We start from the raw sequence: 22,318 nt of genomic DNA, 5'->3' as shown, positions 1-22,318 counted from the left end.
TTCTTGGATTGAAAGGCAAATTAGGCTCATCATATATTTTTGCACGAGCCCTTCTTGACCTGCTGGACATCACAAAGTAAATGCTCGAAGACATAACGCCTCATCTGAAAGCGACGTCTGAAATCCTTTTCTGTGTACACCGAGTTGGGGTCGAAGTAGTTGTTAATCAGATTGGCATGCGTCAGCGCTCTGTTTCGTGGTTTGTAAGAGCGACCAGCAATAGAGCCACCCCATTGAGGTTGTTCCTCAGTTGGCCTGCTCTGTTTTGTTTGTTGCGCCTTACTTGAACTTCTTCATCAGACTCCTCATCTTCTCATCTCATTTACGCCCATTTTGATTCTCTTTTGGAATTGGATGAGGACCCCCAGTTGGAATCTGAAGAGGATCCAAAGTTGTAATTCATTGCAAACTTGAATTGAAATAGATTGAATTCAAAGTTGTGTGAATTATATCCCAATATCCACCCTATTTATAGCAAAAAAAAAAATTCAAATCCAACGGCTAGCTAACGTCACTTAGCCGTTGGATTTGATTTGAAGTTGTAGTAAATAATAAATTATGTTTGACCTTATGGCCATTTGGCTCTCGGATTGAGACGGTTTTTTTTATGACATAGCTAAAATGAGCACTCTAGCCCTCTGACCCTCGGTTGAGACAGAGGTAAATATGACCCTATACTATTTATTAAAATATTAATATCTTAGAGAATCTTGGAGGACCAGAGGCTCCTACTGGACAACCATTGGTTGGAGATAGCCTTACATGCCCGCTTGCCCCGTAATTCAAGTTTGAGACAACTTTTTAGGCCTCTCTCTGTGCGTGCGCTTTCGGAGCTCAGCATGCTTGCTTTAACTCCAGCAACAACATTTTTAGTGTCAAGCAGCAACGGCGGGGACGGCGTCGGTTAAGGTACCACCGTCACCAATCCCCCGAATTACATACTAAAAATGATGATAAAGCAACTTCCTAAATTGTACCCAAGCTGTAATTTTCCTTCTTATGGCTTCTGCGTTTACTCAAAGCTCTTCTCTTCACTCCCATCTATGACTTCTTCCTCCGGTGTCGAAACCCAATTAAGGTTTCTTTGTGGCAAGTCCAACCCTTAAGTTTCAGAGGCGGTTTCTGGTTTCCTCTGCGCCGTTGATTCGAACAGCTTGCCTTTTGGGGCAGCCTGCAATTTGCTCTTGCACGCTCTCACAAAGTCGAAAAATTATGAATTTGTGTTTTCGGGTTTATTGTAAGATGTTTCGTGTTGGTGTTCGTCCGAGTTTTATATCATTGAGTTGTTTAGTTGCTTGTTTTGTTAACACCCATCACCCCAAATTTGCACCTAGGGTATTGGGGTTGTTGTTAAAGCGTGGATTTCAGTTGAGTCTGTATGTTCTGAATCTTACATTGAAGGGTTTGTGCGCTAACGATGAGGTTGACAAGGCAATGGAGTTGTTTCGTGTAACGGGAAGAAATTATGTAACCTCGGATATTGTTAGTTACAACACTCTTATAAATGGACTTTGCAGGGCTAAAATTTTGAAAGAAGCAACAGAGTTGTTGGTTGATATGGAATTGTCTGAATCTGACCCGAATGTGAAGACATACAGCACTTTGATTAATGGATTTTGCAAGGATTGTTGAGTAGATGAGGCGATGGGTTTGTTCGAGGAATTGAAGCGAAAAGGTTTGGAAGCGGATGTTGTAATGTGTACAATACCATTATAAGTGCTTTTTGTGATAAAGGGAGTTTTGATATAGGCAAAGAAATTTTTGATGAGATGTTAAAAAAGGGTATTCCTCGTAATGTGGTTACATATAATTGTTTCATAAATAATCTATCCAAGATGGGGAAATGGAAAAAAGCCACCGCGATGTTAAATGATATGATAGAGTATGGAGTTCGCCTTGATGTTGTTACTTATATAGGCTTACTTGACGGGCTTTTCAAAAATGGAAGGTGTTTGTACTATACTTGACCATTCTCGAAACTACTGAGCATCGGTCAACGTTATACCGTCAATGACCCAGAAGAGTTTCCCTCCAACCAGGAGGCCAATCATAGCACGACACATGTCAACATCAGAAGCCAATCATAGCATGTGTCAACATCAGAAACCAATCACAACACGACACGTGTCAATGTCAGAATGAAACTAGAAACTCTCTTCTATAAATAGAGATCATTCTCTCACAATATTTCCTAATGTCATTTGTACCAAATCATTCACTAGTACTCACCAAATGAGAGCTTGAACCTATGTACTTGTGTAAACCCTTCACAATTAATGAGAACTCATCTACTCCGTGGACGTAGCCAATCTGGGTGAACCACGTACATCTTGTGTTTGCTTCCCTGTCTCTATCCATTTACATACTTATCCACATTAGTGACCGGAGCAATCTAGCGAAGGTCACAAACTTAACATTTTCTGTTGTACCAAAGTTCTCACTGATTTTGTGCATTAACATTTGGCGCCGTCTGTGGGAACGACACTTATTCTCACTCTCTTCAGCTTTATTAAGCTGGTTTTCACCATTCGTACACTCTCTTTTGACCAGGCATCATTCTCCAACATGGGGAGCGAAGGAAGCCACAGCACACAGAATGACACCCCTCTTGCACCTAGTGCGAAACAACGAAAGAATGAAGGAAAGAAGGTTGCTCTTCAAGCTAAAGTCGATGAGCTAGAATCTCAAAACAACAAGATAACAATGAAGAATGAGGTCCTCCAGGAGCAGTATGATAAGCTCTTTGAGATGCTCCACAAAACTAGGCGTACTCAAACACGCGAACTCGTTACCCCTGTGGACATCAACCATCATCTGGATGCCTCCCAACAAGGAGGGTCACCTTCCTTCGACATGGGTATCCCTGATGAGGAGCGAGCTAATCATCAAAACATTGATCAATATGAGACTTCTCTCAACCCAGCTGCTTCGACCCGAAGCAGAAGAAGTGGAAGAAGACACATTATTGTAGAAAGGTTGGAATGATCGAAATCCGTTTATCGTGACTGCCGAGACTTTCTAAAGCAACGTCGAGAAAATCCCTTCCACATAAGCTCGAAGATCAATGACCTAAGGGTTTCTGAAAGGCTCGGTCCCCTCTCATGTCCCAGGCCGGCTACCAATTTAGGGAAGGGGCAACAAGTCCTAGAGAAACATGAAGGTATAAGGGACTCAGAGATGTTTCGACAGACATACCTTGAAAGTCAGTACGGCGAGTCCAGGGAAAAATCACATGCTCTTGATCAAACCTTCCTACTTCCAAGAGGAGATGGAGATTTACGAAATGAAGCTCTAGTGGTATATGACTCCACTCAGGACCCTCTTGTCCTACAACTTCTTAAGGAAGTAAACAAGTTGAAGGCCGAACGACAAGCTGAGATACCTGATTGGAACCAACCTAGGCCTGACCCGCTTACAATGAGGATCATCGACACCTCTCTCCAAGCAAAGACAAAGCAGAAGCTTGGCTTGCAACTCTATACTGAAAATGAGGACCCGATTGAACACCTTAACCTTTTTAAGTCCACCATGGCATACCGGATGCACACCGACGAAGAGCGATGTCTTCTCTTCCCTTCTACCCTCTCTGGCGGAGCTCTAAACTGGTATTGCCGTCTTCCACCTGAGACGATAGACTCATTTGAGGAATTGAAGAAATTGTTTGTTTCTCAACACATTTTCCAAACCGATCGCTTGCATTCTGCAGATGACTTGTACACTATTCGCCAGAAGCCAGACGAGTCACTACGAGAGTATGCCGATCGCTTCAACCATGAGTATTCTCGCTGCACTGAGGTAGATGACAAGACCGCCCTCAAAACCTTCACGGCAGGCCTACGTGATTATTTCTTCAAGTACATGATCAATGCCAACACTTGGAAGACTTACTCTGAGGTGATGGCACAGGCTTACAACCATGCCTCCGCCGAGGCAAAGACATATCAAGGGAAACCCCCCACAGCCACCCCTTATCAGCAAGTAGGGAGTGAAAGTCAGATTCAACCAAATAAGAAGACCTCGACCTTCTAAACGATGGCGGTGTCTCCCCTTGCCTTACTTAATACTTTGCCAAGTCAACAGACATATCAATCTCAGGGCAAAAGGAAAGATTTCCATCCTCAACAGTTTTATTTTAGTACAAGGAGTAAGGGACACTACCGCAATAACCAAGGGTATCACCACGATAATCCCTGACCCCAGACAGTCAACACAGTGGGTCAAGCACGTGTCAGGACAGTCCCTACCTCGAGGTATGAGGCATACACACCTTTGAACGCCACATGCGTGGCCATTTACCCCAGCATAGCACACCTGATACCGAAGCCAAAGCCGAGGCACCCGGATTACAAGTCTACGAAGAACACGGGCACGTTTTGTTTCTACCACGAGTATAACGGCCATGACAACGATAAGTGTATCACCCTTCGTGATCATATTGAAGCTTTGGCACGTGAAGGAAAAATTGATCAATTCCTCATTCACCCTCCAATGGGTAACCGTAACCAACGCCAGGTGAATGTGATATATTCCATAAGTGGTGGCACACCCATATCTAAATCTTCCAACAAGGCCATGAAAAATAGTGAACGAGCTTTAAGGTCTGGCCACCAAGTGTTTCACGTGAAAGACATCAGAAGAGGCAAGCATCAAAAGCCTAACTGGGATCCAATATGTTTCTACCCTGAGGAAGAAATAGGTATCATTTACCCTCACAATGACCTATTGATCGTGGAAGCTCACATAGCCAACTTTGAAGTATGACGAATCTTGGTAGACACGGGGGCTTCGGTCAATATCATATTTGCCGAAGCTTTCAGGGCACTTAATGTAGCTGAACACTTGCTCGATCGCTCGATTTCCCCTCTGATAAGCTTCTCCAGTGATATCGTGCAACCTTTGGGGAGCATACATTTACCTTTCACCATTAGTACAGGCACTTACATAGCTACCATTACCACTAACTTCCTGGTGCTTGATTGCCCAACGGTATACAATGTCATCTTGGGACGCACAGGCATCAATGATCTCAAGGCTATGGTATCCACACATATGTTGTTGATGAAATTTCCAACCCTCTATGGCAATGGTTACATCAGAGGAGATCAATTTAGTGCACGATCAAGTTACAACACTTCGGTCAAGCAACAACACCTGCATGTGCCCAAGGAAACCCTTTCTATACATAACCAAGTCATAAAGACCAGCCCAGACGACGCCAACTTGGATCTTCACGGTAGCAACAATCAATCCGACGATCATCGAGATGACTCTTTCACCCAGCAAGCACAACCCACTGAAGAGTTGGAGAAGATCTCTATCTCAAAAGATTATCTAGATCATATGGTGAAGATTGGCACCACCTTGTCACCACATATTCAGTTGGCATTGATCTCTTTTTTGCAAGAGAACACTAAGGTCTTCGCCTGGTCATACGATGACATGCCAGGGATCTCTCCCGATATCATCTGTCATCGCTTAAGTATTGACCCCAAGACCAAGCCAGTGAGACAGAAGCGAAGATCCTATGACACTGAACGGTACGAGGCAATGAAGGCAGAAGTCAAAAACTCAAAGGCATATGCTTCGTCCGCAAGTCAATTATGTAACGTAGGTAGCAAATGTTGTCCTTGTTAAGAAGAATCCGACCAAGGAAAGTTTCCTGCTCCAAAAGGTCTTGTAGAGAATGTGTGTCGATTACACCGACCTAAACAAATGATGCCCGAATGATAGCTTTCCTCTTTCTCTCATAGACAGACTTATAGACTCTACAGCAGGGTGTGAACTCCTAAGCTTCATGGATGCTTACTCAGGATACAACCAAATCCTCATGAACCCTCCGGACCAAGAACACACAGCCTTCACTACTGACAGGGGACTATATTGCTATAAAGTCATGCCCTTCGGCCTAAAGAATGCATGAGCGACTTATCAAAGACTAGTCAATTCAATGTTCACCGAACAGATTGGGAAGAGCATGGAAGTTTACATTGATGATATGCTAGTTAAGAGCAAACATGCTGACCAACACATCACCAACTTATCTGAAACTTTCACCATTCTGAAGAGATATTGAATGAGGTTGAACCCCAACAAATGTGCATTTGGCGTAGGCTTTGGCAAATTCTTAGGCTTCATGATAAGCCAACGAGGCATTGAGGCTAATCCCGAGAAGATCAAAGAAATCATCGACATGAAGGAACCGGTAACTTCAAAAGACATCCAAAGCCTTACTGGCAAGGTGGCAGCCTTAACTAGGTTCATCTTTAAGGCCACAGACAGATGTGTTCCTTTCTTCAAAGCACTTAAGGGAAGTAAGAAGTACATTACATGGATTGATGAATGTGCTAAGGCGTTCAAGAACCTCAAAGACTACCTGAGTAAAGCCCATCTACTCTCCAAACCTGAGGTTGGTGACACTCTCATTATCTATTTGTCAGTATCGGCTTCAGCAGTAAGTTCTGTTCTCATTCGAAATGATGGTAATGTTGAACGGCCTGTCTACTACGCTAGTAAGGCCTTACAAGATGTGGAGACACGATACTCCAACATTGAGAAATTAGCTCTAGCATTAGTCATGTTTGCTCGAAAACTTCGCCCTTACTTCTAAGCACATTCCATCATCGTACTTGCCAATCATCCTCTTAGACAGATACTCCAAAGTCCTAACATTTCCGGGTGAATGATCAAATGGGCGATAACATTGGGTGAGTTTGACATCTCCTACCAACCAAAGCTAGCTGAGAAGGGCCAAGCAATGGCAGACTTCATCGCCGACTTCACATATCTTATTGACATTGTTTCTACGCCTAAAGAAGTGGTTTCATTACCCTCGGAAGCTCAGAAAACAGAACCAACAGCCCCATCATGGAGCCTATGTGTTGATGGCTCATCCAATTAATAGGGTTGTGGAGTAGGACTAGTTCTTACAACCTTTGACAAAGTGGCAATGGAGTATGCTATTCGTTTCAAATTCAAGGCGTCGAACAATGAGGCCGAATATGAAGCCCTCTTAGCAGGCTTACGTTTGGCCAAACACCTTGGGGTTAAACGAATTGACATCTTCAGTGACTCCCAATTAGTGGTTAACCAGGTCACCAACAACTTTAATGCTAAAGATAGCTCCATGGCAGCATATCTGGCATAAACACAATTGTTGCTCAAGCACTTCCACTACTAGATCACCCAAATTCCTCGAGCGGCAAACAGTCATGCAGATGCTTTGGCTCGCCTCGCCTCAGCGATGGAAGACAAGATTGGGAGAAAAATTCAGGTCGAATTGTTGGCAGCACCAAGCACCATAGCTGAGAAAGTATGCAACTTACAACAGGGGGATAGTTGGATTACCTCGATTTATAGATTCCTTACTCATGACACCCTTCTAAATGACAAAGTCCAAGCTAAGCAAATTCGATACAAGGCTACCAGTTACTTGATCATTAATGACCAACTCTACAAGCAGAGTTTTAACCTGCCATACCTAAGATGCCTTACGCCCGCAGAGGCGAAAACTGTCATTCAGGAAATACATGAAGGAGTCTGATAAGATCATGCTGAATCTCGATCCCTAGCACACAAGGCTTTTCGCCAAGGATATTACTGGCTAACACCCCACCAAGATGCCATCAGAATATCCCGCTCATGTGATAAGTGTCAACGGTACGCAACTATTCCTCACTCCCCTCATGAGCCGCTCACTTCTATGATCAGCCCTTGGCCCTTCGCCCAATGGGGACTTGATTTGATCGGCCCAATGCCTGCAGGGAAGGGCAAAGTTCGCTATGCAATCATTGCAGTTGACTACTTCACAAAGTGGGCCAAAGTAGAACCCTTGGCAACCATTACTGAGGAAAAAATAGAAGACTTCGTATGGAAGAACATCCTTTGCAGATTCGGCATTCCCAATGCGATAGTCACTGATAACGAGCAACAGTTCGACAACAATAAGTTCAGGATGTTCTACTCTAAGTTCAACATCAACTTATGTTTTGCCTCCCCAGCTCATCTCCAGTTTAATGGACAAGTTGAAGCTATCAACAAAATAATCAAGCGAACTTTGAAAAGCAGCTTGGACAAGACTAAAGGTTGTTGGCCAGAATTTGTACCCCAAGTTCTTTGGTCATACTGCACTTCGTATGGGACATCAACAGGAGAAACCCCATTCTCACTTGCCTTTGGTACAGAGGCAGTTGTCCCAGTTGAGCTTGAGCAAGCAACGTTCCGAGTCCAGAACTACGTGCAAAGCGAAAATGACAAACAACTTACCCTCAACTTAGATCTAGTCGAGGAACACAGAAACCAGGCTCACTTGAGGAATGTCGCCTACAACCAGCGCATCTCCAACTACTATGACTCAAAGGTTAAACCTCGTTCTTTCAAAGTGGGGGACTGCTATTGAAGAAAAGATTACTTTGCGACAGAGTCCCGAGTGAAGTAACACTTAGTCCAAACTGGGATGGACCGTTTGAAGTTGTTGGCATCAGTCGCCCTGGCTCTTACAAGCTTAGAAGCTCCGATGGCAAGACCCTTGGCCATCCATGGAACGATGATCACTTGAAGTACTATTACAAGTAAACTCACATTGTACAAGTGTTAAGCTTCAGCCGTTCGGCATCCTATGTAACGAAGACTATTTGGCATGAATTCAATAAACAGGTGATTTAGACAACTCGATCATAATCCTCTTACATTCCTATCAATGAAACACTCAGGTTCAAAGCTTTAACATGAATGCTTCCAACATGAAACAAAGTTTAAGTATATGTCAGCAAGACTATACAAATAAACGAACAACTTCACAGTATATTCGTTCAATCATACATTTCAACACATTCATACATAAACCAACTGTGCTTTGACAGGGTTTAACATATTTTGTGTCATTCGACACTTGCTACAATGTGCCTAGACACCTTGCCTTTATTCTCACCAACCAGGTGATGAAATGTACAACCTGTACTCTAATATCATTTGGCAACTTGCCACTCATGCCACCAACCAGGTGATGAAATGTACAACCTGTACTCTAATATCATTTGGCAACTTGCCACTCATGCCACCAACCAGGTGAAAAAAGAACTCATCTTCATGCCACCAACCAGGTGATGAAATGTACAACCCGTACTCTCATTCATGCCACCAACCAAGTGATGAAATGTACAACCCGTACTCTAATATCATTTGGCTACTTGCCATTCATGCCACCAACCAGGTGATGAAATGTACAACCCGTACTTTCCTTTATGCCACCAAACAGATGATGAAATGTACAACCCGTACTCTAATATCATTTAGCAACTTGCCACTCATGCCACCAACCAAATGAAGAAGGAACTTATCTTTATGCCACCAACCAGGTGATGAAATGTACAACCTGTACTCTCCTTCATGCCACCAACCAGGTGATGAAATGCAAAACCAATTTATGGTGCTAACAAGAGCTTCATCAATGGAGGGCAACCACAATTCTCAAAAGCTTCACACACTCTTGATCAAGACAGTGTGAAGCAAAACCAATTTATGGTGCCAACAAGAGCTTCATTAATGGAGGGCACCAACAATTCTCAAAAGCTTCACACACTCTTGATCAAGACAGTGTGAAGCAAAACGAATTTTTGATGCCAACAAAAGCTTCATCAAAGGAGTTTAACCATAATTCTCAAAAGCTTCACACACTCTTGATCAAGACAGTGTGAAGCAAAACCAATTTATGATGCCAACAAGAGCTTCATCAATGGAGGGCAACCACAATTCTCAAAAGCTTCACACACTCTTGATCAAGACAGTGTGAAGCAAAACCAATTTATGGTGCCCACAAAAGCTTCATCAAAGGAGTTCAACCACAATTCCCAAAAGCTTCACACACTCTTGATCAAGACAGTGTGAAGCAAAACCAATTTATGGTGCCAACAAAAGCTTCATCAAAGGAGTTCAACCATAATTCCCAAAAGTTTCACACACTCTTGATTAAGACAGTGTGAAGCAAAACAAATTTATGGTGCCAACAAGAGCTTCATCAATGGAGGGAAACCACAATTCTCAAAAGTTTCACACACTCTTGATTAAGACAGTGTGAAGCAAAACCAATTTATGGTGCCAACAAGAGTTTCATCAAAGGAGTTCAACCACAATTCTCAAAAGCTTCACGCACTCTTGATCAAGACAGTGTGAAGCAAAACCAATTTATGGTGCCAACAAGAGCTTCATCAATGGAGGGCAACCACAATTCTCAAAAGCTTCACACTCTTGATCAAGACAGTGTGAAGCAAAACCAATTTATGGTGCCAACAAGAGCTTCATCAAAGGAGTTCAACCACAATTCTCAAAAGCTTCACACACTCTTGATCAAGACAGTGTGAAGCAAAACCAATTTATGGTGCCAACAAAAGCTTCATCAATGAAGGGCAACTACAATTCTCAAACTTTCGAAGTAAATTCAAGAATGTTCGAAGCAAATTCAATTTATATGGTTCATCCAAACCTTCGACTACTACAAAGTGTGGCTTGCATCACAATCTCTTGCTCAACAATGTGGAAGCAAAATAATTCATGGTACCCAACAAAAGCTTCAACTCCAAAGCTTCACCTACAAAGCTTCAACTCCAAAGCTTCGCCTACAAAAACTTTAACACAAAAGCTTGACCCACAAAAGCTTCACCAACAAAAGCTTCACCAACAAAAGCTTCATCAATTGAGGACAACTACAAATTCTCAAAAGCTTCACACAATCTTGATCAAGATAGTGTGAAGCAAAATCAATTCATGGTACCCAACAAAAGCTTCAACTCCAAAGCTTCACCTACAAAAGCTTTAACACAAAAGCTTCACCCACAAAAGCTTCACCAATAAAAGCTTCATCAATGGAGGACAACTACAAATTCTCAAAAGCTTCACACTATCTTGATCAAGATAGTGTGAAGCAAAATCAATTCATGGTACCCAACAAAAGCTTCAACTCCAAAGCTTCACCTACAAAGCTTCAACTTCAAAGCTTCACCTACAAAAGCTTCAACACAAAAGCTTCACCCACAAAGGCTTGACCCACAAAACCTTCACCTACAAAAGCTTGACCACAAAAGCTTGACCCACAAAACTTTCACCCACAAAACCTTCACTCACAAAAGCTTGACCCACAAAAGCTTGACCCACAAAAGCTTTACCTACAAAAGCTTCACCGACAAAAGCTCAACCCATAAAAACTTGACCCACAAAAACTTCACCTACAAAAGCTTCACCCACAAAAGCTTCACCTACAAAGCTTCAACACAAAAGCTTCACCTATAAAAGCTTCACACTATCTTAATCAAGATAGTAAGAAGCAAAATCAATTCATAGTGCCAAACAAAGCTTCAACACCAAAGCTAAATATATATATAATTCGAAAATTAAAAAAAAATTCGAAAAAATAAAAATTCGAAAAAATAAAAATTGCCTAGGCCTCATCTTCTTTGGGCTTAACAACTTTCATAACAAATATATATGAAGGAGGAGTTTTGGGCTACCACTTAGAAAGGAAATGCCTCATTTGTCAACTCCTTCGACCGGAGACTTGGGGGACACCTACCATATGCTACTGCATCTTGATACTCAGAAGTCTCACGACCACTCAGTGACTTGGATTTTTCAAGTCTCCAACCAAGAAGTTTTCCTCACTCGGGAAATTAAGGGAGCACTACCTCAACATACATGCTTCACTCTCAAAGGTTCAACATACAAACTTCAACAAAAGAAAAAATTCAAAGAACTTAGTGAAGAAGGCCTTGATGTATTTAATACAATACGTTGAAATGAAGCAAAGCTTGTTTATTGATATCTCCGATAAGTTACAAATATGTACATATACATGAATCAAAATAAACAAACAAGAGGGAGCATTCACAAAGGTTGCTCATGAGAAGTCTCAGCAGTCGGCAGAGCCCTAGAAAGAGTAAGCACCGGAAGGTGATCATTCGGAGCCTCAGTATTGGGCAGAACCCCAAAAGAAGAAGGCACCGAAGGTTGATCATTCGGAGTTTCATTACGCGGTACAGCCCTAGAAGACGAAGGCAATAAATGCCTTTGGAACAAACCCACAAACCTCTGATGATCAAGCAAAATCTGACCATCAGATTCCTACAGCTGGTCAAGCTTCATCTTCATGTTTGTAGCATAGTCATGTGCGAGCCTGTGCAACTGTTTATTCTCATGCTTGAGCCCTCTGATCTCCTGTTTGAGACTTATCACTTCAGCCGCCAATGATTCAACTTGGCAGGTTCGAACAAATAGGCGTTGGGCCATATTAGACACAAAACCTGCACACTGAACACTGAGAGCCAGAGAATCTTTAACCGCCAACTCATCAAACCGTTTGGAAAGTAGTCTGTTATCTTTGGGAGTGAGAAGGTTCCTGGCCACCATCGCAGTAGTCATATCATTCTTCATCACAGAGTCCCCAACGGTAAGAAGACCAGTAGGGGATAAGAATGATGGTCGTCATATGTTGTCTTGAGAAGGCATGGTTGCCTCTTCACCAAAGTTCAAGTCAAAACGACATTCAAATGGGCCAGACATTCTCAGAAATGATGAAGGAGAAATGAGGTGCAATAAATCTCTGAAGTAAAGGGAAAATTCCTACAAGCAATAACTCTCTGAATGTACTTCTTGCACATAATTGGTGCCCTTATAAAAGAAAGGGCAACATGGTCGTTGGTTCAAAAATCGAAGAGGCACCACTCTCCGGATTCCGAAGAGGCACCACTTTCCACACGCAACATCATTTCCTCGGCTACCACATATAACTTTGCCAAAGATCTCTGACAAAGTTTAGACACATAAATTTTGAAGGTCCAGCTACCCTACTATTACCCACAAGGGTAAAGGAACAGCACCACTGCTTGATAACTAGAAAGTCTCAATGTGTGTCAACCTCCATGCTCCTTGGCAAGGCAGACTGGCAAAAATGCCCAACCTTTACTCACGTTCGAGAAAACACTCTCAACAAGATTGCTTGCTAAAAAATCGAAGAGGCACCGCCCTCCGAATCTCGAGAGCCAGACTTCCAACATGATTACTTTCCCAAAAATCGAAGAGACACTGTTCTCCGAATCTCAAGAGTCAGACTCCCAACATGATTGGTTGCTCAAAAATCGAAGAGGCACCGCCCTCCGAATCTCGAGAGCCAGACGCCCAACAGGATTACTTTCTAAAAAATCGAAGAGACACTGCTCTCTGAATCTCAAGAGTCAGACTCCCAACAGGATTGCTTTCTCAAAAATCGAAGAGGCACCACTCTCCGAATCTCGAAAGCCAGACTTCTAATAGGATTACGTGCTCAAAAATCGAAGAGGTACCGCCCTCCGAATCTCAATAGCCAGACCCCTAACAAGATTGCTTTCTCAAAAATCAAAGAGGCACAATTCTCTGAATCTCGAGAGCCAGATCCCCCACAGGATTGCTTGTTCGAAAACCGAAGAGGCACCGCTCTCCAAACTTCGAGAGCCAGATTTCCTTGGATAAAGCTTGTCTGCAATCTTCACACGCAACATCAGCTTTCCAGATACCACAGACCACTTTTTCAAAGTGCTCTGACAAAGTTAAAACACGTGAAGCTTGCAGCTCCTACTACATTGCTATGACCAAGAAGGGTAAAGGAATAGCACTACTACTTGTTGTTAGGGAGACTCCTATATATGTCGACCTCCATCCTCTACAGCCAGGCAAACCTGCAAATAAAAAAAATGCTCAACTTTTCTTCACATTTGAGAGGGCACTCTCAGCAGAGTTTCTCGAAATACTCAGCTTATTTTCCTCCCGATAATACCTCTGCAAACAAGCCACACCAGAGCAAGAGTATCTCATATCATCAGGGTTAAAAGCAAGAGTATCTCATATCATGCTTTTTCCCTGTCTTTTCCTTTGGCCTTGTTTTTACTTGCAAGACAAAGAGAAAGATAATAATCAGTCAGCACTTGGAATCAAGCTTCCAGTCAGGAACTGACTGCCTGGAACCCCTTGCCTGATTACTTACCTGGCATTGCTCTCGAGTACTCATCTTCAACATCTTATACTTCCAGAGAAGATACCACATCTGCCTGAGGAACATATAGGGCAAGTGAGAAGGATACAAGGAAGCATGTGGAGATAAGCGTAACAGAACACGTGTCGATACATCTACTACTTTGTCAAAAGCATAAGTATCCCATATCATCAGGGTCGAACGTACTCTAGATTTGATGGAATTATTTTGACCCTCAAATTCTTGAGTCGGCCTTATACTCTAGAGGAAACCGGAAAACCCTCCAGCCCAGTTCAAGAATAAACCTGTGGAAAGTTACTTCTTCAAAAGCAAAAGTATCTCATATCATATCTTCTCCATTTGCTTCTCCTTATCCTTGGTGCTATTTACGACACAAGGAGAATGAGAACAATCAACCAGAAGCCGAAGTCGAACCTCCGATCCAGGTTGCTTGCTTGGAAGTCTGATTGCTTACCTTGTCTGTTACCTCTTTCGGCAAATCTCCTAGCTCGGCGACTTGGGGGACTCCTACTATAGGTTTTGTATCGCACTTGACCAAGCCCGAAACTACAAGTAAGCTTCAAGTGAAATTGATGCATTACCTTGTGCATCTTCATCGGTTAAAGATACCATCCCTGGATGGAGGAAAAGTACTTCCAGAGAAGATGCCACATCTATATATGAGACAGATAAGGCAAGTGAAAATGATACCACACTTCGGTACTTAGAAGTTTCGTGATTACTCAATAGCTTGGATCTTGCAAGTCCCCAACCAAAGAGCTTCCCTCACTCGGGAACTTAGGGGAGCACTGTTTGTACCATACTTGACCAATCCCGAAACTACTGAGCACCGGTCAACGTTATACTGTCAATGACCCAGAAGAGTTTCCCTCCAACCAAGAGCCAATCACAGTGCGACACGTGTCGACATCAGAAGCCAATCATAGCGTGACACGTGTCAACATCAGAAGTCAATCACAACACGACACGTGTCAATGTCAGAATGAAACTAGAAACTCTCTTCTATAAATAGAGATCATTCTCTCACAATATTTCCTAATGTCATTTGTACCAAATCATTCACTAGTACTCACCAAAAGAGAGCTTAAACCTATGTACTTGTGTAAACCCTTCACAATTAATGAGAACTCATCTACTCCATGGACGTAGCCAATCTGGGTGAACCACGTACATCTTGTGTTTGCTTCCCTGTCTCTATCCATTTACATACTTATCCACACTAGTGACCGGAGCAATCTAGCGAAGGTCGCAAACTTAACACTTTCTGTTGTACCAAAGTCCTCACTGATTTTGTGCATCAACAGAAGGGGTACAAAAGCCATGGAGCTATTCAGTCTAATGTTATCGAGGGTGAAGAGCCTAACACTGTAACGTACAATGTTATGATTGATGGACTGTGCAAGAAAGGTTTGGTGAACGAGGCTTTTAAGATTTTCGAAATGATGAAGGGTAAGGGGAAGCAGCCTGATACAATTACATACAACATGTTACTGATGGGACTTTCTTGTCATGTGAAGGTAGATGAGGCAATGAAACTTTTCAATGTGATATCAAAGGATGAGAACCTTCTTGAGCCAGATGTAATCACATATGCCATCCTGATTAATGGACTGTGCAAGGAAGGCAATCTTGATAAAGTTATGGATGTTTACAATACAATGGTTGAAGGGGGCATTGCATGTAACTTATCTACTTATAATTCTTTGATAGATGCATGTCTACAGGAAGGATTTGTGGGCAAGGCCATAAAATTCTTGAGACATGCACTTGACTTGGGATTGGTTCTGAACGGAATTACTTATGGTGTCTTGATCAATGGGTTTTGCAAAACTCACATGCTTAGGTTTGCAAAAGGACTCTTTAGTCAAATGAGAGCTGCTGGGGTTAGTCCTACTGTGATTGAATACAACGTTTTGATGGTACCCTTGTGCAAGGAGGTTAGTTTGGATCCTTGTGCAAGGAGGGTAGTTTGGAGCAAGCTAGGATGCTATTTGAAGAGATGAGGCGTACAAATTGTGTGCCAAATCTGGTCTCATTTAATACAATAATTGATGAAACTCTAAAAGCGGGAGATGTTGTATCTGCCCAAGACTTGCTACAGGACATGTTTAAAATGGATTTAACCTATGATGCCATTACCTTTCCATATTAGTAAGCCGGTTCTCGAAACTTGGGCTTTTGGATGAGGCTAAAATGGTTCTCAAGAACATGATTGCTTGTGGTGTTGAACCTGATGCCTTTGTTTTCGATTCTTTACTAAAGGGCTATTGTTTAAAGGGTGACACAGAAGAAATCGTTAATTTGCTTCATCAGATGGCAGACAAGGGTGTTGTTCTTGACTCAGAAATAACTTCTACTATCTTGGAATGCCTCAGTGAAATCTCAGATGATGTTGATGTGATGAAGATTCTTCCAACTTTTTCCCAAGAAACATCAAAAGGAGCCAGCATTACCTGCGATGAGCTATTGGTGAAACTCAATAACTCTCACCCAGAACTTAGATTATATGCTGCTTGATGTTCTTCATTCCAAGAGGGACCTTCCAGTGCCACGATAAACCTGCTGCTTGTTCTATCATATCATATGTAAGTCTTGTATTGTCTTTTGTTTTGTACAGTTCTGCATAATACCCTATTAATTCTTTTTCTCATGAAATAACCAGTTTCCAATGTACAACAATGGAATAACCAGTTTCCAGGTGCACGACAATCATTTCTTTCAAGACAAAATTATCAAGTAAGGAATTTTTTGTTGTCTAGTTCTGTAGAATGGAATGTTTTTTCCACTTAAACAATTTGAAAGTTGAGGTAGTTAGTTATGGTTATAATGTTTTTCAGGTAGATTTAGGGGTAGGGTTAGAGGGAGGAAAAGGTTGGCTAAGTGGGAGTTACTCCAATCACCATCCGGGCCTAGGTTTCTAAAGGCAAATCAAACGAAAAAAGCCTTTAGGATAGTTAAGAAACTGATAATACTTCAAGTAAAATACATCCAGCCTAACTCCTTCGCCCATGGGACTTTCCCTTTTATACTACATTAGTAATTCCTAGACCCTTCCAAAATGACCTGTTAAACTTCCCATGCATCATTAATACCAACAACTACCCATTAACATCAGTAATCCGCTAGTCAAACCCATTAGGTTTCCCATACATAGTTATTACTTAGTACTTGGTAAGTTTAACCAGACTCATAATACTTTTACTGCATTAGAGGGTATAAGTGCACCTGCATTGGAAGCATTTAGATTGAGGTCTTTGGACAAACAACATTGATTACTTCAATTTGTACATATTATACTTATTTTGGTTGTTGGTGCCACTTGGTTGCACTCTTTCGTTTGCTGGCGTTTGGAAAAGAGAATGTCTGCACTCTATCCTGTTCTGAAAAATTCTTGTTTAAGTCAAACGTTATGTCAGTAACAGTGGTTGCCTTAAATTGAGAACTCTCCCGAGAGAAATATCATTGCCTTGGTTTAGTGTTCTATGTGTAGAGGAAAGGGGTGACGTGGTGCATCTATTACTACACTGTCCTGTTGCTAGGATCTGTGATCTTTGTCCCTTTTGTTCGGTGTTTGGGTGAGCTCATGTCAGGTGTGGGTCTTTCTGACTTTGCATGATGTTGAGCACAGTTACTCTTAGATCAAGCGTTTTCTTTAGTTTGTTTATGTATAAACACAGTTGAAGAACAATGGCACCGCATCATGACTTCCTTTTTTTTTTTTTTTTATGCAATTGCAGTTTTAACAGTGCAGCGTGGAATTTATTGGTCATATTGAAGCTGCAAGGTGTGATGAGACTCTGATAAATGTGTTATCTGGGACTCAACCTGTCCCTGGAAATCTTGATGGAGTCATCTCCACTGTCCCTTCACGTTACAGGTGCTCTTCATCCTTTCTCTATTCGCATCTAAGTTTCCATCCCCAAGCCCTGTAGGTACAAGTGGATGCTTTCAAGGATGCGGTCCAGATCGACATCATATGTTGTGCTTTGAAGAGCCTGCCGTCGAGAAATGTATCGCCAAATGTTAACAACGGCAACAAAGAGAAAAAAAAACATGATGTATGGATGTGCATGCACATCTAATGAACAAAGAGCTGAAGAGAAATCCAAGTATCAAAGAACCTTTGTAAGTTTGTTAGCACACTTGAGAACCAGACCAGAGAAGTGGCATGACTAGCGTCGTCGTCCAAGCATGTGGGATAAGAAGGAACATCACTTGTTAACGGCAGATAATCCCGATCATAAAAATGAGTCGGCTTTTCATTGCCATTAATGTTAGTTATGCACTCCTAATCATGATTACTATCGTCACTAATTATAATACTTTCAGTTTTATCACAAGGCACAACAGGAAGAGTATTGCTTCAATGTATTGGTGATCACATTCACAGTAGTACTTTGTGATCCCAGTTCTTTCTTGCTCTCTTTCTTTTAAGGCTTTTAATCCAAAAAATGATTCCTGAGGTAGGCATAACTCTCTACTTTGGTCTCTGACAATGAATGTCGATAGAATCAGACCCTGAATTTATCATGATAAATCATTTTGAACATTTCATGAAAAATATGTTCACATTTTTAAGGTATTTTTGTCAAACCAACCCCTTTACTTAATAACATATTGACAGATTTTCCACTAAAGAACCAAAATGATTTATGACAAACTTAGAAATTACTTCTATCGATTTCCATGGTCAGAGAAGTGTTAAGTTCGATTCTTGCTAAAGACAAATTTGAATCATGTTATTACTAGTCTATTGTACGAATAAGTCTGCTCTCCCACACCAACGAAACATATCCCAAACTCTTTTATAAGCGAGAAAACTAACGAGAAGAAAAAGGGAGAAAATGGCAGAATTCAAACTCAGGTAGCAATCCACACTACCACGATCATATAGACGAGAAATTTTTCATTGTAGTCAGAACATGGGTGATATATCACATATTTTTATATAAATAATGAGATATTTTATACTTAAAAATTATTAATTTTTTAACACACATATCTTATTATTTCTATAGTAACACATAATGTACTATTTAGCATTCCGATCACACTAAAAAATTTATCACTTCTCGTAAACAGAGACTTAATTTTTGAAACTAAACACTTCTTACGAATGAGGATCCTCTCCAGATTCTCTGTGAGGATTCTAGAGATCCTCTTTGCGAGAATTCTAGGAATTCTCTAATCATGTTCGTTTATCGTACATTGTGTGATCACAAATTATTATAATTTTTTTATTTAAAATTAAGCATAAATAGTACTGATTAAAACTAATCATACAATATACAATAAATAAACGTGATTGAAGAATCATAAAAAAAAAATCAGGAGAGGAATCTCATCCACTTCTTACACACTCATATGTACCGTTGTTTTCATTTTATTATATGTTCAATTCGATGAAGAAAAAGAATCCTTTTACTTTCGGCTCCTTGAATGATGTTTTGTCTCTATATGGGTTATTTTGCTTACAATAGACGGTGAACAACTTACAAGTACACAGGACCCGACACACTTGTCCAGCACGTCGGCCCACCTTTTCTTTTGCATAAATTAAACACAAGATTTTAAAAAGAGGAACAACACTACCTACTTTTCAATAACCAAGAAATAATATCAACCATTAATCCAACTAGGTCTCTGCTGGAAATCGACCGATCAGATTGATCGAGAAGATGATAAAAAGTCAAGATCATCATCTTCTAAGGGCAAAATGGTCTACCTAATCGAGCCCTGTGACTGGGAATAGTGAAGTGCCTGATCAGACCCTCCTGCTCCGTCAAGTACCCCTCACAGAGAAAAGCCTTGGAGAAGCTGTCCTCAACCACTCTATTCACATCATGCACAAACACATGAGTTTCCCCCTCCTCCCTGTTCCTCCCCATCAGCCCCGCCGTGTATATGGCGCCCATTCTTCCCGGAGCTCCGTCGAAGTACCCCGTCGGCGCATCCACCATGATCAAATCCCACTCGATATCGTACACATCGCTCGGCAAGTTCTTGAGCGCCAGCTCGCACTTTGAAAACCTCGGATCCCCAACAGCTTTGCACTCTTCCTTCCTTCCGATCTCCATGAGCTTGTCCGCTTGGTGGACCTTGGTGTCGTACGTCACGTGGTAGGCCTCTAAGCCCGGCAGCTTCTGTTTGATCTGGTCGATCCATGAATTGTCTTCTTCGAGGAAGACGGTTCTTCCGCCGTGGTTGAGAGCCGTCCACATGAGGCTGTCGAGGCCGAGGCCGAAGACTAGAAAGTTGCAGGGTGATTTTTTGGAAAGGATCGCGGCGGAGACGGAGACTTCTTTGATGGTTTGTTGTGGGGTGACGTTTGTTGTGGCGTAGTGGATGATGGCGTGGGCGAGGGAAGGTGGAATTTTGGTGCATGTTGGGGTGAAGGGTTGATCGCATGGTGGTTGTTGTTGTTGGGGTTTAGGGTTTGGGATGAGATGGGATAGTGAGGAATTGGCCGTGAACGGTGACGGTAATGGTGACGATGAGAAGGTTGATCTGACAATGAAGATAGTGAAGAGGAAGATGAAGAAGCAGCAGAGGAGGATGACCTTGAGATTGATGCCACATTGCGGTTTGGACCTCATGGTGCTTGATGAGATGAGAGAGAGAGAGAGAGAGAGAGAGAGAGAGGACTGAGGAGATAATATTGATCTGAGGTTTTATGAACAGAAGGTGGGTGTAAGCGGTGGGGAATGGAAGAGAAGGAGGAGACGTGGCTTTATTGTTTGTTTCTGCTTTTCAATGAGAGGTTAGCAAAGTTGGTACATAATACATTAAATTAAGGAGGGTAGAGGGAAACAGTGGCACCCTGGTTCTTGAGAGTTACTTAAGTGATGATGATGGCATATTACTAGATCCATGGTAACGTTGTGTGTATCCTCAAAAATGTCCCCAAGTACTTTCTACCTTCACATCCACTATAAAGTAATGTTTTTGTTTTTGTTTATCATCTTAAATGATAGTGATGCTCATGATCATGTTCATCACTATTTGAAGAGTTTAAGTTTCGAGATCTATTGATTAGATCAATCTAAATTTCAAAATTTAACATCATTCAATAATAATAAATAGAACGGTGAGCACATATACACCCGTACTATAAAACTCACATCAAAAAATTGTTTAATAAACACATCGTGTTTTAGTTTTTAATTTTCAAAAAAAAATAAAAAATAAATAACCAAAGTTATTTTGATGAGTTTTTATAATTTGACTTCATTTTAGTTTTCAGCATTTTTTTAATAAAAAATGAAAACAACTAAGAAACAAGTTTTTAGTTTCTAATTTTTTTTTATCACCGTTCCACCTTAGCTCTCCCACACTATTATCATCATTGTGGAGTTTAAGTTTTAACCACCATGTTTGGCTATAGGCCCCTCTTAGAAGGACTACAAGCGTTCAACTACGTTTGGTGTAAAAATTTAAAATTCTTTTAAATTATAGAAGTGCTTTCTAGAAAAGTTGATAGGTACTTCAAAAAGCACCTCCAAGTATTTTCCCCGAACCACAACAATTTCTAGAGTCAATAATAGCCCTAATCATGGATAGAATTCCATAAATGGGACCCGGATTATATATGTATTATTCTCTTAATTAAAGGAACTAGAAGTGATTAATTATATCTTGCTCTCTAATTGAAATCTGAAGTCTTCATCTTAGAAGTGAAGCAAGATAGGTTGTTGGAGGGTTGATACACACACGAAGGCCACCACCGCTGTTTCAGTTGGTAGAAATAACATGGTTGGTGTAACGGCCGCTGATGTTTGTTGATATATTTCTGATATGTTTTTCTCTTTTATAATAGGGAAGATGTGATGCTTTTGATTATTAATGTCTTTTGCTGTGCTCCAAAGCTTTTTAAACTCGAAAAGGGACATGCAGTGGTTATAAGGCCTTTGTCTAATTGCGACATATATAGAATACATTATGAGGGTTTGACTAAAAAATAAAATACATTACGAGGGAAGAGACACACACCTCATTTTACTTCTCACACATATTTTTAATTTTTAGCCGTCAAAATTGAATGAATTGAAAAAGATCAACGGACAGAAATTATCAAGGGGTGTGAGAAGTAAAATGGGATGTGTGGATAGCACATCCCATTTTTCAATATATTCAAAACACGAGTCGATATATTACATGTTATAATACAAGCAGAGGCACTAAAAAATATATCGTTTTCGCTTATATTATGACACATGATTTACCGATTTATATTGCGGTTGCATAGGAAAAATCTTATGTTTAATTTAGTTATTGATGTTCTGGATTGAGATTCAAACGTCTGGAGAT

General features: G+C 41.2%; 1 protein-coding gene and 1 pseudogene across 1 annotated transcript; one reads left to right on the top strand and one right to left on the bottom strand.

Moving 5' to 3' along the window:
- Positions 1–747: 747 nt before the first annotated feature.
- LOC126601845 (pentatricopeptide repeat-containing protein At4g28010-like) lies at positions 748–18,446 on the top strand (annotated as a pseudogene).
- Positions 18,447–19,376: 930 nt separating this feature from the next.
- LOC126605721 (glucuronoxylan 4-O-methyltransferase 3-like) lies at positions 19,377–20,931 on the bottom strand. The gene has a single exon (XM_050273153.1). It carries the CDS (start codon positions 20,605–20,607, stop codon positions 19,717–19,719), a length of 891 nt encoding a protein of 296 aa, XP_050129110.1. The 5' UTR covers positions 20,608–20,931; the 3' UTR covers positions 19,377–19,716.
- Between the last annotated feature and the right edge of the window lie 1,387 nt (positions 20,932–22,318).

The sequence above is a fragment of the Malus sylvestris genome, chromosome 15 (assembly GCF_916048215.2).
Source record: "Malus sylvestris chromosome 15, drMalSylv7.2, whole genome shotgun sequence".
Lineage (NCBI taxonomy): Eukaryota > Viridiplantae > Streptophyta > Magnoliopsida > Rosales > Rosaceae > Malus > Malus sylvestris.
Note: the sequence above shows the minus strand (reverse complement) of the source record. Positions and strands in the feature narration are given on the sequence as shown.

What these genes read in the sequence shown, in the direction of transcription:
- LOC126605721 (XM_050273153.1), bottom strand. Translation starts at nt 20,607, where the DNA reads ATGAGGTCCAAACCGCAATGTGGCATCAATCTCAAGGTCATCCTCCTC.